Source organism: Barbus barbus (assembly GCF_936440315.1).
Source record: "Barbus barbus genome assembly, chromosome: 23".
Classification (NCBI taxonomy): domain Eukaryota; kingdom Metazoa; phylum Chordata; class Actinopteri; order Cypriniformes; family Cyprinidae; genus Barbus; species Barbus barbus.
This window is the reverse complement of record NC_136751.1, coordinates 6,615,483-6,634,041: the sequence shown is the minus strand read 5'-3', so window position 1 is coordinate 6,634,041 and position 18,559 is coordinate 6,615,483. Positions and strand designations below refer to the sequence as shown.

Below are 18,559 nucleotides of genomic sequence, written 5' to 3'. Positions count from 1 at the left end.
ACGGAGGCGGATCATAAGCGCGTCCTGCGGGAGAACGGAGCATCTCGCCTTGCACTATTCAGAAAACCATTTCGCATCTCGCTTTCATATCAGCTGCAAGGACACGGAATGCTGGACAGAACAAGGGTGAGTGACCTTGAGTATTTTGAGAGGCTGTATTTGCTCATATGATGCTTGATTTTCAATGAATCGATTGAACCGATCAGCCCTGAACGAGTCTGTTCACAAATCCAGCGATTCCCGAGTCAACTCACCTTATGGCTATTTTTGCTGTAACCTAATTCTCCAAGCGATCTTAGCGGCGTCATTAAGGAACGTAAATGACTTTAATAACAAGATAAAAGAAAAGAAACGAATTGGAATAAAGACTAGGACTTTGAATGAAGTTGAACACTGTAGAGTGGTTTTCTCAACATACTAAAACTACGACACACTGCTTTATTTAGGAATAAATGTGTAAAATAGCGATGCTTGGATGCAATAATGTCCTAACACAGTACTAAACAACTAGTTGGTTAATTAAAACTGAATTCAAAGCTGGTCTCTTCACACAGACAGAGGTGTGCGACTCATTTTCATTGTTTGCTGTCTCCACTGCTATATTACATTGTAATATAGCATTTTTTAAATGACAGAGGTTTAGTAAACATTGCAAATATTTGTTGCTTGGTTGTTGGTGTTCATGTTTCAACATAAAATGTTGCCATTGATATCGGCATTTCATATTTTAGCCAACAATGTGCTTCTAGTTACTTAGCTACTCTCCTGAAATATCTGGATAGGAAATGGGTGATTCTCTGAATTGGGTGCCTTTTGGGTCATACCTTTTTTTTTTTATATACCTTAAATAATTATATTTCTGATAATTTCATGTGATAGTGGATTAGTCAAACCTTTAAGAAAATACATTTTCCCACCTCAGGCATGAAATTCTAATCGATATCGAGTGTTTTTTCTTACTGAAAGTTGTTTTGGAGTTCAACCCCGTCACAGACCACTTGGACCCTGTTTAAATATGATTTAAAAAGATTTTCAAGTACATTTTTGTAGAAGCTTTTCAATGAGATGTCCCTTGTTTGATATCATTTATTGCATGTAGAATTTTATTTTTAAATACTCACCATTTGAATACCAAATCAGGTCATGAAAACTGCATCTAACATTGGTCTTCATATCTTATCACAAAATATGCATTAACATTAGGATTTAATTAGGCTTTCATATTTTTTTCGACTGTCCTGTAAATTCTGCACACAGCAAAACAAACATTGACCTAATTTGTCTTCTTATCACGAAAATATTAATAAAAACTGTCAAATAACAGGGTTGAACTCTGCATAACGGGGTTGAAAATGATAACAGGGTTGAAGTGATGATCATTATTTCAATATAGTATGGATTTCTTACCTGTAAAATGAATGATATCACATTCAATAACATTTTATTTTATTAAAGTTGGCAAAAACAAACAAACATTTTAGTAAGTATTTAACATTAAATCAAAAGCATTAAGCATTAATTAATCACTAACATCAATCGATCTTTCCATTTGGAAATATTGAACATAAAATACCATAATTGATTATTTCTGACAGTTCACATTACAATACAACAAGTCTACAATTGAGTAATCTACTAAGAAGTGTCAAACTTTCAACCCTGTCACAACGATTCAACCCTGTTATAATAAAAAATGTGACGGGGTTGAATGTGACGGGGTTGAAGTTTTTGGCTAACAGTAGCTAAAACAGTTAGCTTAGCTAAGACAGTAGCACCACATGGCATTTAGGACATCATAAAATTTTAATGTTTTGCAAAACTATTATTTAATTCTTCTTAAACCGTTGTTTACTATCATTTAGTCATATAACAGAGTTGAAATGTTGAGCCTGACAATCTTAATCTGACAGTGAAAAACATGAAATATAGGTAAGAAAAGATACTGGCAAGTGCCTTTCTTTGCAGCATGTTCTTCAAGAGACTTGTGTGATGTCACTGCCTGGATGTGATGCCACAGGGATTGATCCATTATTTTTATAGGGGGGTAAATAGTATGGCGTGACGGGGTTGAAAACAAACTGGAGGACGTGTATAAATATTGCAATTTCATATATAATTAATGCATTTTTATATATATATGTATATTTTAGTTTAAGTAGACCAACATATGATTATATTAGCAGCAACATTTTGGTATAAATTTCACTTTTTATTTGTTTGATATTCAATGAAAATTTAATGATGGTTAGTGAGGACATGCAAACATGCTTGTTGTCTACTACTTAGGCAACCCATTATATTTAAATTAAAATAAAAAAAAGCAATTGTGTTGCATTATAATGCAAAGGCACCTGGTTCTATTAATTGACAGCGTTAAAATGCATTTTGTGATTTCCTTCAATTGAAAATCTTTGAAGTAAGTTTGGGGGACTTGAAGGGCACCCAATTCAGAGAATCACCCAAATATAGCTAGATTTGAATTATTTTGTACCTGTTATTCTTAATAAATAATCCACTGCAAAGTGCAAAAAATAAAATAAAAAAATCAAGCCAATATATTAAAGTTGAACAATATTACTGAGGTTATTTTCACATAAGATTGGAGAAATTTTTGTGGGTTTGCGCTTGCTCTTTTCTCTCAATAACAAACACACAGCAAAGATGACAGCGGTGAGAAAGCAGCAGTTAAGAAAGCATCTGATTATATTGCATCAGCTAGCTGTGGTGCAAGGGCAGGGCTAGTGACGTAAGGGGTAAATACTGGGATAAATGACAGGGGGAAAACTGAAGCTCATGCTTCACTTTATAGAAATCAATGCATTGACCAGTGCTGACACGAGCCATGGGTCATTCAGGCAGTCTCTCTCTTGCACGTGTGCTGTTGAACGCCGTCATCCTCAATAAATACAAAAAATCTTCATGCTATGGTGTCGGCGGTGAATCCAGTGGAGAAAAATACCCCGACAAGTAAAAGCAAACTGACATTCAGATCTGCATCCATTTTGTTAGGAATTTCCCCAATTTCCAACGATCCAATCAATTCTCGTAGGACGAAATCAAGTCCCGCCCTCTCGACTATAGACATCACAGTAGAGAAAAAAAAGACAATCGCTACTTTCGTTTCATGCCAACTTTAAAGCAAGCAGCTTTATATTATTACACATGAAGAAAAGTGTCATTGTCGCTTTCAATTAGAATTTCTACCTCAATATCTACTATAAAGCAGCACTCCAGTGTGTTCGTGTTTTTTTCTTGCGGTTGACCCTGACAGACTGAACATAAGCAGGGCTCGCAAAATTTCTAAATCCCTGGGAGCCCTTTGGGCAGGTACTTTTCAGATTTTGGCAGCCCGAAAATTCATTTAACTAGCCCAAATAAAGGCAATTTATGAACCTTTTTAAGAGCTGCACAAGTCAAATGAACACTGTATGAGCGGGGTTGGACAAAGCTTTAAATTTTATACAAGTAAATTGAGAGTTTTTAAGGACCCGCGGGAGCCCTGTATTTAAGATTTAAGGGCAGTGATACATTTTGGTAGCCCGACTGGAAAACGTAATAGCCCCGGGACGTCGGGCTAGCGATTTTGCGAGCCCTGATAAGAAATTAACTGAAGATTTCCTTGTCAAAGACGGTGGAGCCAAAGAACACCCTGACCATCACATAATAACTACAGACCATAATTAGGTAGTTCAAAGGTGTTTACCAGCTGGAGCAAACTTTTCCAGAAAGTTCACTTGGCAAGTTATTTCAAAGTCCAAAAATGAACTCCAAACGAACTTTGTTCCGGTCAGATTTTGTAGAAAATTATGTCGATCTTTAATTTCGCTCAAGCTGTGTCGGTGCCTTTGCAGTACTCTCTCTCTCTCTGGACTAATACATTCGGACACTACTGTGAAACTGTGATTTTTGACTTCAGTTCTCTACACACTACTTAAGTTTTCTACAATTTACCAAACTCTGTGCAGAATGAGAGGAATCACTCAGGACAGAAGTGACATCACCTGCATTGGTCATGTAGCCTTAGAGAATCTTCAGATGTACATGTAGCATTGTGCATGTTTGCTTGAAATGCAAGATTTTCCCATATCTGTTCCCATACCAGAGCTGGAACTTGTCTGTTGAGCCATGGTAGTGATGTGTGCGCAGGAATGAGAAAGGCCATCGCAAGGAATGTGTTTGAGTATCTGTACTTCATGTACAGATGCTGCATATGAGTTGCTGACAGCTTCCTGCATTGCTCCTGTCATCCATTCCTGCACAGCAGCTGCAGTACTGCAGGCCATAAATACTGCAACATCGCCACTGTTCATGCTGATTCCTTCATCATGAGCATATTTAGCAAATTATAATGTTCTCTTTTTTTTGTGGAGTTCCTGTGGAGTTCAGCACATGTCTTCCTGACATTAATGAGATAATGTAAATGCAAACATTGCTTGCATGCCAGCGTGTGACCCACTTTGCAGCAGAAATGTGTGAAAGGGTAAAAAATCAACACGTGCCTGTTAATTTTGCACAGAAATAAGTAGGCTAATTATATTTTGAAGAAAAAATATATGAAGCCTATTATACAGGGGCGTAGATTACACACTGACGATCTGATATAGGACCGATCTTAATTTAGGGGTGCTCGGTCATTATTGCACTAATTTTACGTTTTTATGTGTTGTCAAGAATGAACAAGAAACAGTCAGCCTAGGTTTGTTAGCAGAATCAGGACGTTTACTTAAAATTAGGCTTTTATGGAGGATCGAAAGTGCACCGATTATTCTGATTATTGTATTTTCATAATCGTTGGAGGCTGAAATCGAAATCGAAACTGTTTTTCGATTAATTGCACAGCCCTAGAGTGTAGTATATGTTGTAGTTAATGCTTTTGTATTTTTATTTGCAAAAATAATATCACAAGGAATAAAAAAAAGAAATCCCAGATATTACTGTAAATTTTTAGGGATGCACCAAAATTAAAATTCTTGGCTGAAGCGGAGCAAATTGAAACACTGGGCCGAAGGCCAAATACTGAAAATGTTTTTTTTTTTTTGCGTTTTTTCCCCCATTGCATAAATTAAATAGCCAAAATGTGCTTTTTAGGGTTTTGTTTTGCTATTTTTTAACATTCTAGCAGACATAACAAAAAAGCACAGTTTAGCTTAAAATTAATAAGTTAGTAAAATAACAGTTTTTGGCCATTTTTGAGTCCCCCTTCTTCAATCAGGCGTATATTTTCTTACTGTATAAATAAATGCAGCATTGATGAGCAGAAAAGACTTCTTTAAAACATTAGAATATATTACAGATCCCAATTTGAACACTGTGTGAATGTTATAATAAATGTATTAATAGAGCTGTAGTAATTATTAATATATTTGATCACGTCATGTCATTGTTCGGTCTTTTCGCTTATTTGGTCGAACACCGAAAGAGGGGTTTTTTTGCTAGATTTTCATACAATTTCTTATTTCTGAGTGAAAAGTGATCTGGACATGCTTACGTTAAATTTACCCATTACATTTGATGCCCATTTAATCCCATGCTTCTCAAGGATGGTTACATTTCAGGTTCTCTGTTAGGGCCCTATTATTTCTGTGATGTGTAAAACGTGGATGAAATCGCAGAATCCAGGCATAAAAATGGAATTTGGAAAATATTGAATGAGTAATTTGAAAGTAGTGCTGAACACTTAAAATAAAAAGACAAAAAAAAAAAAAACATAAGACTAGGCTAAATGTAAGATCTGTATGTTTTGCGTGCCTCTGAATAAATGGCATGGTTTTGTCAACTACACACACTCAAGCACATATGGCATTCTTGATGTTTTCTGCATCTGCCATTTTATTATATGAGCACATGAATATATAAACTTAATCTCCAGAGCTGCTCTGAGGTTTCACTTCAACAGCATCGCACCATTTCAGTTGATAAAAATGTTTTTCGTATCATATACATACTCTTCACAACAACTTGTCAAATAAATGTTTGGTTTAACTTCTATTACCATTATAGAGTCGAATGTACATCTCAAAGCAATAATAAAAATAATAATAATGCAGTTATTAACCTAATCAGTGTTTTGATTTAAAGAGTAAACCTGTACAGCACTTTGTTTGGCAAAAAACAAGAGGAATTTTACTAATTAATTTCATGACTCTTTGAAATTTTAATTAAATTGTTAAAGTTTTATGCATTTATTTGATTACCACCATTTTTGATAAAGAATTTCTATCAAATTTCTATAAATCACAGAATCCAGAAAAATGAAAACAACAGAATTTATGACTCATTCATTAGTGTTAAAATTGTAGTAAATTGTTAAAGTTTTCCAAATTCAACTGATTAGACACCCTTTTTTAAATAATAGTAATTAAACCACTAAAATGTGAAAAATACAAATGTAAAACACCAAACATGGGAAAGTAGTTTTAAAATTGTTTAGTTATTTGTTGTCTTAGCTTACTTTTTTCCAAACAAATATAAATCGACAAAAACAACATAAGCAGTTTGAATAGCCTCGGTTACAGTTCTGCTCCAAATATCTGACCTTGAGGGCTATAATTTCAAGGTCGTTTATCTGGCGGGCTGCATTGTTTGATTGTGATGGTGGAGGAATGTATGAATGGGCACTTTGCTCCCACCCTCAGCCCTGCCACACAAAGCCCTCTTTGACCGGGAGCCTGGAGGGAAACCCACTCCCACCCTGTCTGGGACGGCATACACAAACCATGTGTTGTGATCAGACTCTGTGGTGTGTGTGGCTGTAGAGAGAGGGGCGGGTGAACAGGTATAATGGGCTGATCATAAGGATGTTCTTCTATCTGCTCTCGGCAGCCTGAGTATCTCCATAAGGGGGCTGTGATCAACAGGTGCCCATTATTGCAGTAGAGGAGGGGGGCAAGAATACAAAAGACTCAATGTTAGTCAGTCTCTCTTTCCTTTAAGAAAAGATTACGTTTAGTTAGTGATCTTTAGATAGGTCAAACTTTCAGGCAATCGATGGCCATTAAAATGACATGCTCTGCCTTTCTACATTTTCCCAAGTTCTAGGTGATTTTCCTCTGCACTATGCTGAGTGGTTGCTAACTTGCTTGGTGGTAGGGTGTTCTGCATCGCTTCTAGGTGCCGGATGCACCAGCTGTGCGAAAGTTAGTTGCGATATAAATGGACACAAAGTTACGACTTTTGCACTACTAAATATTTTTCTGTTGCACCATTAAACTGAAATTCTTAATAAATAAATAGAATTTCTTGTGTTTTTTTTTTCTTTTAGCAGTATTTACGACTTGCAATTGATTTCAAAAACAGATTCTGAATGTTATTTACATACGAAAATACTTTTAATAACATTTAATGATTACTGTGTTTTAGTTGGAACTTCCTACACGAGGCAAGCAGGATAATCTCACAGCATAAATTCACATAATTAACACAACTTTAGAGCACAAAGTACAATCTAGCTAGTTTGTGGAGGTGCTTTGCTTTTCCTTCTAGCACTTTGCATGTGCTGGCATTGTATCGTAGTGCATGCAAGTGTGCATTGAAGCGTGTATATGCCAGCATGTTTTTAAAGACTGCATTCCTGAGATTGCTGAGCCGTATCCTGAAGATTAATTGTAACTGAATTGTGACTGTGTGATTGTTTAAGAGACCAGACCCAGTGACCTGCTTTCTGTCCAACACATACAAAGCTATCTGGTTACAAATAAGAGGGTCATCATGTGTTTGTGCATTTATACTAGCGTTTTAACCATTCATTACAGCTATGTAACCAAATGAAAAATTAAAGGCCCATTCACACCGAGAACAATAACAATAATAATAACTATATCAGCATCTACGCCAACATACAATAAGATTACGTTTCTTCTAAACATGCTGTAGTTTTGTCGTCTACTGCTTTAAATGCACAGGCTTTTTAAGGATAGGTGACATTTTTGTGGAGCGAGACAAGTGTAGCAGCTGGACAATGTATTTTCAGCTTTAAATTCAGGCTGACAAACTAGGAGCCCAGATAAAGTCATTGGGATTGTATTTGAGTATTAGTGTTTGGTCAGACCTCCGAAGGGTCTGTGAGCGCTCTTGCTGTGGTATCCTAGCGATGCTCAGCTCTGGAATGCGAGGACGGGGTGTGAAGTGCAGCTGTGTTGTCGCCTTCTTAGCGACTCTGATATGCCATTGGCTGCCTGCCTCATAATGTCTTCTGATTGGCAGGACCTATGATCCGTTTGGATCACTGACTGATGATAGAACAAACAAGAGGCCCAACACAGGGATCTTTCTTGGTAAAGTTTTATTTATTATTGCCAGATTATTGTTCATAGCTGAGTCTTGCCAGTGTTCTGGCAACAGAATATTCTGAGTCCTGCTGTTTCACACAGGAGATTGCCATTAGGGAAAGCTACATGATTTCATAATTTATAACCTTGCGATGTAACAAAGATAAACTAATGACAGCCAAGCATTATACAAGCTGAGTAAAATTCATTCTGTAGCCCTTTCTGAGAAATAGCAGAACACATCCGTTCTTGCAGTGTGATCCGTGTTCGCAGAGTTTGTGACTGAAAGTGTGACATTTTACACTATTTAATGAATGATGGAATCTGGCAAGTATGGGTTTAACACATTACAGATTAACAGAGGTTTAGCTTCACTCTGAGGAAAACACTGGCAGAATTGTTTTCTGAGAAAATTTTACTAACAGGAAACGGGACAGCCTGGAATTCCATCCAGGTTCTCTTTAGAGGCATAAGCCATCTTTTTATGCATACAGAATATTTGAAAGGACTAGTGAAAATTAAAATTCAACTTGTTTATTCATTTACCTCGATGCAAAGTGTTATGCTGTGTTTTTGTGTGGAAAAGAAAAGGAGAAAGGTGGCCTTTAAAAAGAGAGAAGTATTCGAAAGAGCAGATTCAGTGTTGCCTCTGGTAGGGAGTAAACACACTCAAGCATCATATCACTCACAGTCATCCTGTTGGTTTATGTCATGTTGTATTATTATTTTCCCCAAATTCTTTTTTTTTTCTGTTTTCTGTTTTTTTTTTCATTTTCTGAATTCCATTTAAATGGAGTAAAGTTTTAAAGTTGTAGTATTTAGTGTGTGTGTGTGTGTGTTTTTATTATTATATTATATTTTATTTAATTTAAAATACTAATCATTTAGAATTTTTGGTAAACTTTTTTTTTTTTTTTTTTTTTAATGTTATAGTTTTTAAAGAACATATTTTCAGTTAAGTATAACCATACTGCCCTTAATAAAAAAATTACAAAGATCAATAAAAGCTTACAAAGAAAGTTTAAATGCAATGATGTCTTTTTCTTGTGTCTCACTCCCTCTTTTCCTTCTTCCTTATCTTCCTCATAGTTGTCTTTCTTCACTACTTTGATCACTTTTCCTCTCTCTCTCTCTTTTTCCATTCTCTGTCTCAGATTGTAGGTGTTAGTCTGATGCATGTATACTGGGCGCATTTCAGGAGCATGTCAAGTCATCGTGGTAACACAGGGCAGGGGCAGCCAGCTCAAGTTTGAGCCTGTCCCAGAATGCACAAGCTGTTCCGTCTAGTGCTGGGACAGAGAGACCTGTCCCGTGCAGGAGACCTCTTCTCTCTGGATGACAGCGAGATTGAAGACTGTCTGTCCCAAGCCCTGGAGGAAATCAAAGTCATATCCTGTTCACCAGTGAGTACTCTGATCCCAAAAAAGTAAATTCATGACACAACATTCTTAAAGGGGTCATTTTAAACATAAAATTCCTTAAAGTCCACCTAGAATTTTACTACAATGGTGTTGTTTATTTTTGTCTAGTTAGTATTTTAATCATAATTCATGTAATAATTTTTACCCCCCCATAATGTATAGGTATGAATGCATCCTCATAAAATCTTCTAACCCACTTAGTATGGTTATTTTTGCATTACAAATTTTTTTAATTATCACAAAAAAGTTTAAATTGTTAAACTGTGGGACAAGTGATTTGTAAAAAATGTATTTGTCATTGAAACATTAATTTAAGAGATTTGCTAAAAAAAACTTGCTGATTATAAGTAATTTTTAGTAAATATTTGACTGCATCAATTAATATTTTGTCAGACTCTCTTTCATATCATTTGGTTTGTCTATTCAGAATTGTGGGAAAATATATTACAGCTGTACAGATTCTGTTGTTTTTTAAACAGATTTATAGAATTCTCAGAATCTGAACAATGTCACAATAGCAAAACTTCCAAGTACAAGCGATAAATTGAGCAGCTATACCTCAGAGGCTCATAACAGCATCGACTAAGATTGGATATAGTATTCAGACACCTGCAGTTAAAATACTAGTTCACATTTCACAGTAACTGTTTAGTGTGTGGTTCTCATGGATCAAGGTGACATTGACAATATCTTCCAGCTACACATCCTATTGTTTGAACCTCCTGTCGGTCACGATGAGGAAAATGATATTAATAGAGAGGATTTTCCAGGAATTGTGGTTATAGTCGAGTTCGAAGACGAGCATGGCCTGCTGATGCATGTAGAAGTACGCTTACCACGTTACATGACCGCGTTTAACCCAAGTATAGGTTTGATGCGTACTCGAAGAGCTCTCAGGGAACTTTTATTGTATCAATGGACACCTGACACTGAATATAGTCCTTTGGTCTCCATGCTGACCTGGCAAACAGATGTCTGGGGCGTCACTGTGCATGCTGCGGGTGAATCCTCAAACCTTGGGTTTTATCCCTTGTATACGTATAACCCACCAGCAGCACGTGAGGAGATTCCTACGGATGACGAACAGCCTGGACCTTCTCACCAGGTCAACCGTGAGGCTAGTCCTGGAGGATCTAGAGCACCTGCAGACCAGAGCTCAGACAGTCAGGTTAAGAGTAGACAGGGCGGTAAAAGAAAAAAGAAGACTTCTGGCAGGTCAGAAAGCCGAGAATGGAAAAGGAGGAGATCAGACCATCAGTCGGACTCTTCATTTGATTCGCTCATCTCTGGAGAATCACTTGGAGAGACATCCACCGATGATGACCAGCCTGGATTTTCTCACCGAGACAGCGGAGAGGCCAGAGCATCAAGAGCACTTACTGACCAGAGCAGCCAGGATGAGTTGAGTCAAGGTGGTAAACGGAAAAGGAAGACTTCTGGCAGGTCAGATAGCAAAGAAGGGAAACAGAGGAGATCAGACCACCAGTCTGATTCAGATTCTTCAAGTCACTCCTTCACCTCTGAGTTTTATTCACCGGCATTACTTGGAGAGACATCTTGTCATGATGACCAGGCTGGACCCTCTCATCAAGAGGCCAGAGCTAGAGCATCCAGTGCACCTGCTGGCCACAGCAGTCAGGATGTGTCAAGATTCAAAGGAGTAAGAAAAAAGAAGACCTCTGACTGCCCAAACACCCAAAGCAAAAGGAGTAGATCAGACCCTCTGTCTGATTCGTCGTGTGATTCCTCTGGGTTTTATGGTCCAGATATCACTTTTACAGGAAACCATGTTTGGTGATGTGGTAGAGTTGCATGATTAATCATTAAATAATTGCAATCTCGATTCAAATGCCCACACTTCAAATACCAATCTTATTCCTAAACGACAGTGATTTGACTGTCAATTTGACAAGCATGCTCACACTGGAACTGAAGAATCGTGATCTCTATTTTTAATTATTATTTTTGTTCTTGTTTTTAATATGATTCTAAATTCATCCAGAATTATGCAGCTTTACATGAAATAACTGGAAAAAGTGAAGTCAAGAAACTAAAGTAAATAAAAGTTAAACTAAAATAAATGAATTTGTTTTTGTATTGTGGTATTGTGAAAATTAAAGCACAGCATTCAGCTCAAAATTCAACCATGATTCAGTCAGGACACTGTTATGCTTATCAGCATATTGTACATTACAGTTAATTTAAGTAGCCTAATACAAAATAAACACTTGCTAAGTGACCAAAAATCAGCACTGCTGAGTACATGAAATGTTTGGCTGGTAATTTTTTTAATGAATTCTATTAAAGGGGTTATCAGATACCCATTTTCCACTAGTTGATATGATTCTTTAGTGTCTTAATGAAAAGTCTATAACATAATTTTGGTTAAAAGTTCTCAATGGTAGTGTAAAACAACACCATTTTTACCGCTCTGCACACAGCAGCACATTTTAGTGCATGTTTCTTTAAATGCTAATGAGCTCTGCTCACCCTGCCCCTCTCTTCCATGGGGTGACGAGCCGTTCTCATGAGACTGTTGACTTTAGCCACATTTAGCCGCGGAACTTGCTAACTAGCACATTATTAGGAAAGGCGATTTGTAAAGATTCATAAAAGAACCTTATCTTCTTCTGTAGGTGAAGCTGGATCACGAATGATTTGCGTGAACATAAATGCATTTAGGTAGATTGGGGGTGCATTCCCTTCAAAAACAAATGTAATCCACTGCGTCTTCAGCGGCTCAGATGTCAAGAATAATGATGACTGCAATGTTCATTAGGGCTGTGTATCACCAGCAAGGTCACAATACGATACGTATCACGATACAGAGGCCACGATACAATACATATCACGTTTATTCTTCAATACGTTATCACGTACAATACGTTTATTAAACACTGTATTACTATAGGGCCATTGCTAATAGAGCACGCAGTTGACCTCTGCATTATGAAGGGCCTCCATAACTCTACCACAGTACAATATAGGTAATGGCATATGTTTAATGTTTACATTGGGCACTTCCCACCAGGTCAAATATTCTGATTGCTTGCATCTTGTTTTTAAGCCCATAAATAATATTGTACTCATTCTAATAAATGTATATTGTAATGTACTTATATTAATATTAAAAATCATCTTAACATTGCTGGTAGGTTATCATTGCACAAATTAACGCATTCGCTACATTTAAAAAATACAAATTCTAAGCGTTCTAAACTAATGCGCTGTCTTCACTGAATCTATCGAACACACGCTGTAGTCACTCAAACAGATCACGTTGCGAACGCACACAGACATTCAGCAACACACATTTTTTTAGCGCTGCCCCGCAATTTTTTCAATAAAATAGCTTAATCGCTTAAGAGCTACATTATCTTTTTCAATAAGGAGGTTGTAACATCATTGTTTCTAAAACCACAGCTTCACTGTTAATACAGTGGTAATTCATACATATGTCAAAAGGGCAAAGTTAAAGATCAGATATAAAAGCCAACAACACAATTGATAAAAAAAAAAACATAGCCGACTACGCCACCTGGACTCTTAACTGAGACTAGTGTCAGTCAACAGTTGTGGGAGGGGCCTGGGTCAGTGTGTATTTGACTAGTTTTTCTCAAATGAAATGATGAAAAGATTCTGAAGTGAATCTCAGAGCAATTTCATATGGATTGTCTTCATATATTAAGATGGAACCATGAGCGTTACATCTGTTTGAGTTTGTTTAATAGACGAAACCTTACCACTCATTCACAGAGAGACATGCAGAGCATGCAGACTTATAATGGACATGCACTGACTGGCTGTTCTTGCAATTATTTCTGTTGTATGACACTCTGTTAGATTAATCCACATCGAGTTAAAAAGACCAGAGCTATCCAATTTTATTGCAATCTTGATATGATATTGTTTATTGCCCAGCAATAAACTTTGCATTTAAAAATTAGCATTTAAAAAAGAACAACATGCGTGTTCCCAGTGTTTGCAATAATAATATATTTATTTATAACTTACTTTGAAATTATGTAATAATGGACGAGGAGACACCACCCCTCACAATGTAGAGCGCTTTGAGTGCTTAGAAAAAGCAGAAAAGCGCTATATAAATGTAATGAATTATTATTATTATTATTATAATAATAATAATAAATGGTTATTATTCTATAGTCATATTGAATGGGTTTTCCTTTCTTTTTCTCCTTAGCTGATCACATGCCTACTAGTTGATGTTATGCTGTAAAAGTGAAGTTAAAGAACATATGGCTTGTTCTGGCTGATCACTGACCCTGTCAGCACTGCATATCTGAATAATTTGAATAAGGTGACCCTCATTTCCACACTTAGCTTATTTTCCATTTAAATGAGATAAGTTCGAAAGGAATGTTGGTGTCACTGAGCGTGATCATCTTGCCTCGTCGGGCTTCTTTGTTCTGGCTGGCTTTTGTAAACAGATTTGGGCTCATCCAGCGTCTCAGGGGTAGCCTTCTCATTCTCTCTTCTCTTGTATTTCTCTCTCCAGGGCCTACAGTGTCCTCCTTTCCACAGTCACTTGCATAACATTATCATTACGAACATGCCACACCGCAAAGATGAAAATATTTGCTACCAAACTTTCTAGTTTAAAGATACTTCATGCTTTCAGAAATCTAAATAAGCTTGTAAATACTCTGTAGCTTAATAGGAAGGATGTCAGTCCATATATGTTTTATATATTACATAACCATGTAAGGAGACCTATTCACTAGATTTTGAAATAAATGCTTCAGAAATGAAATAAACTTGATCTTTTTGTCTTTTATTTAAACAGGATGAATGCAAACCAAAACATAAGATTTATAGTAAATGAATGATAAATCTGGCATCAGTGCAAAACAACTTGTTGTATAATAATGAGGTAAAACAAAAGATTTAAAACAGTAATACAAATTAAATGTATTGCAAAATAACCAATATATTAACATCTGTGAAGCTGTGACTGCACATCAGCTTGGCATATACACAGTGTGGTCAAACTAAATTGCTCCCATTATAATCAAAGCAGTTTGCAGACTATAGTTTTCTTTTAGGTGTCAGATTTTTTTAAATGAAGTCATGGATATACCTCTGCATAACCCAATTTCTACCATTTGATTGTGCTTGATTTCTGCTGTCACACAATATATGGCAACATGAAAATGTACAGCATTGAAGAGCATTAAATGTCTTTTCATCTCTTTCATTCAGTTATGTGATTTGTGATTGGTTGCAGGACTACTTGACCAATGACAACGACCAAGCGGTGGTGGAGATCTGCATCACGCGCATCACTACAGCCATTAGGGAAACAGGTTCGATCGAGAGGCACGGAGCAGCTCTTGTGTCATTATGGGAGTCGTGTCTCGAGCATAACCTCCAGCCGCGAAGCAAAGATGAAGACACACCCCATGCCAAGATCGCCTCTGACATCACCAGCTGCATCTTGCAGGTAGGAGCAACACTTAAGGGCCAGAGCACACAAATGACTGAATGATTACTCTACATTTATATACATATAACAGCAGATTCATTACAGTATTAGTCAGGGTACAGCTTGTTCAAAAAGTGTTCATGTATCCCAAATATAAAAAGGAAAATATGCGATCAATTCTTTGGATTTGCTAACAAATCCCTGATAGGGTGATTCATTTACTAATTTACACATCTGTACTTCACTAAACAGGCTCACTGGCATTCACTTCTCTCTGAAAATCCTGTAGAAATAAACCAATCAGACGATGACTTCAAAACTGCCGAAGTGTTTCTCATTTTGTGTGTCTTATGCATCAGTCATTCTGACGTCTGAGGCTGAGACTACAATTATGATGACTTTCGCTACTGAGAGCCCCGGAAATGTGAAAAGGGTCCATATTTGTCAGTCGTGAAGCAATAATTATACTCATTCTCAGGGAGTCAAGTGGCATGTCTCAAAATGGAAGTGACACGCCTGACAACAGCAATTAGCCGTAATCTCTTTTTAATTATTTCTGTTTCAAAAAGATTTTTCACAGGCATGACACAGTTTCTCCTGCTTCTTTGGATATTTGCTTCACTCTCCTTCCAGTGGATTTCCCATATTCTTCCTCTCAATGACTCTTCTCTCCTCTCTTTCTTTTTATATTTTTATGTCTCTCTCTCTCTCTATCGCACACACACACACACACACACAAATTCACTTACATAATAAGCTGCATATGAATCTTAGAGCAGGGCTTAGAGAGAGGCTGAGCTAGAGTGATGCATTCTGGGTAGTGGTGGAGATCAGTATTCATTAGAGAACTGCAGCTTGAACAGTCTTATGCCTGAGTTCTTCAGAACTATTTGTGGAGGGGCTCTTTGATCTGAGCAGCAGTCACATATTCAAGTGGGTGTTTTATAATTAGCTTGGGTTGTTTGGAGGTTATTTGCCCTACGTCATGCCTTTTAAAGTTTTAGTTCCGATAATCAAGGACCCTTTCCCTTCAGGCAAGAATGTAATTGGCCATTCTTTTTACAGTAAAGGAAAATCTTTTCATTTACTACAGAAGAAATGCAGTTCATACTCATACCATGTCTATAATGTACAGTAATTAGATTCATGAATATTTTTGAAGAATTCACTAATTATGGCAGACTGTTAAGATTTAAACATAAATTTGAATTATTTTATTTTGACCACATATATTAAATGCAATTGCTATGTAGTAGTGAAATTATTAAAATAACTTTCCATTTCTTTCAATATCCATCAGATTTTCCACCTGTTTCGATCTGACATGTTCACATCGTCTACACTAGGCGGCAGCAGAACTTTTCACATACTTTCTGTGTTCAGTTCATTTGAATCGTTTGAAATGTTTACTGCTGCCTTATATGCCTTACATAGTATCTCTTGTTATTTTTATTATTTTTATTCAATTAACTAAGCAGCCAGCTAACCCATATGTGATCACTCCCTGAATCTATTAAAATCTTTATTGGCATACAGAATTAGCACACGCTGGTACATTGATTTTGCCTTATTTGAATGAAACTTCTAATTTAGAGTCTCAATTCAGGCTTCAAAGTTTGTGGTCGTAACTAGTAAACAGTTTACGGTTAATTGAAAGAGTCTGTGACCTGAGATGCAGGTCTAAAGTTGGATTGATTTGTTTTTTTCCAGAATTACAACAGGCCTCTCGTGATGGCATTAGCGGTCCCTGTGGCAGTGCGGTTCTTGCAGCAGGGGAATCAAGAGCTGAGCAGAAACATGTCCAGCTACTTGTCACTGGCTGCCATTGCTAAAGCTGAACTCCTGGCGCAACACACAGAGGCCATCACCTGCAGCGTGCTGGGAGGTAGGGGTGCAACATGGGGTCCATGGGGCGGGAGAGGTCACGGTAGGTCACTGACATGCCATAGACAAACACAAGATCCTCTGGGTTATGGTGGTTTCACCAAGTGCCACATGTTCCTGGATCAACACAGGGATGTAACAGTCACATTCTGTCACGGCGTGTTAAAGTGACAAGTGATGAAAGGTCTTTATATTTTTATCTTTCTCTTCAATTTAAATCAGAGGTCTTTTCCTTACTAGCCACAATTGTAAGCAAAATTATTGTCCTAAAAGGTTGAAAACCCCTGCATTAGGATATTAAGTAGAGATCATGTTTCATGAAAATATTTTGTAAATTTCTTACCGTAAATATATTAAAACTTAATTTTTGATCAGTAATATGCTTTGCTAAGAACATCATTTAGACAACTTTAAAGGCAATTTCTCAGTATTTAGATTTTTTTGCACCCTCAGATTCCAGATTTTTAAATAGTTGTATCTCGGCCAAATATTGTCCTATCCTAACAAACCATACATCAAAGGAAAGATTATTTATTCAGCGTTCAGATGATGTATACATCTCAATTTTGAAAAATTTACACTTATGCCTGGTTTTGTGGTCCAGGGTCACATTTGTCCCTCTTCATAACTTTACAATAAACCAAGTTCAAGTTTATTTGTATAGCGCTTTTTACGATACAAATCGTTGCAAAGCAGCTCTACACGAAATTAAGTTTCCACAATATATTTATATATTGCAGAACCTTAATATATTTAAGCTTATGGCAAAATTTGGTAATTCTGTATGTTGTCTGAGCATTGGCATCCTCTGAGGTCCTCTGAGGGGTTGGCATCATCTTTTCTCAGTTGTTCGGTCATCTCAGATCATTTAAGGGTTGGATACAGACTGAAGCTTCTGTGGCAGAAACAAAGAAACAAATAGAGACATAATTAGCGTAGCTGCTGCTCCATCTAAGCAAAAATGATTTGTTCAACCCAAGCTAAAGAATAATAATAATGTACATTTGATCAGATATAGCTGCAGTACAAGATTATAAGATGCATTATGTGAATGCTTGGTTAAAGAGATGTGTCTTTAATCTAGATTTAAAGAGATAGAGTGTGTCTGAACCCCGAACGTTATCAGGAAGGCTATTCCAGAGTTTGGGAGCCAAATGTGAAAAAGCTCTACCTCCTTTCGTGGACTTTGCTATCCTAGGTACTACCAAAAGTCCAGAGTTTAGCGACCTTAGGGAGCGGGTTGGATTGTAGCGTGATAGAAGACAAGTTAGGCCAGTGCAGAGACTGTAAAATTGGGGTAATATGATCATATTTTCTTGACCTGGTAAGAACTCTAGCCACTGCATTTTGGACTATCTGTAGCTTGTTTATTGAAGATGCAGGACAACCAGCTAGCAGTGCATTACAATAGTCCAGTCTAGAGGTCATGAATGCATGAACTAGCTTTTCTGTATCAGAAACAGGTAGCATGTTTCGAAGCTTGGCAGTGTTTCTAAGATGGAAGAATGCTGTTTTTGTAACATGGGAAATATGATTTTAAA

At 36.9% G+C, this 18,559-nt stretch overlaps 1 protein-coding gene across 1 annotated transcript in view; it reads left to right on the top strand.

The window, feature by feature from the left end:
* veph1 (ventricular zone expressed PH domain-containing 1) overlaps nt 1–18,559 on the top strand; it is a 110,352-nt gene continuing 91,793 nt past the window's right edge. The window contains exons 1-4 of the mRNA XM_079373981.1: nt 1–126; nt 9,422–9,670; nt 14,937–15,152; nt 16,845–17,019. Of these exons, the coding sequence (XP_079230107.1) occupies nt 9,533–9,670; nt 14,937–15,152; nt 16,845–17,019 (529 nt within the window). The 5' untranslated portion in view covers nt 1–126; nt 9,422–9,532. The remainder of the gene's footprint in view (nt 127–9,421; nt 9,671–14,936; nt 15,153–16,844; nt 17,020–18,559) is intronic.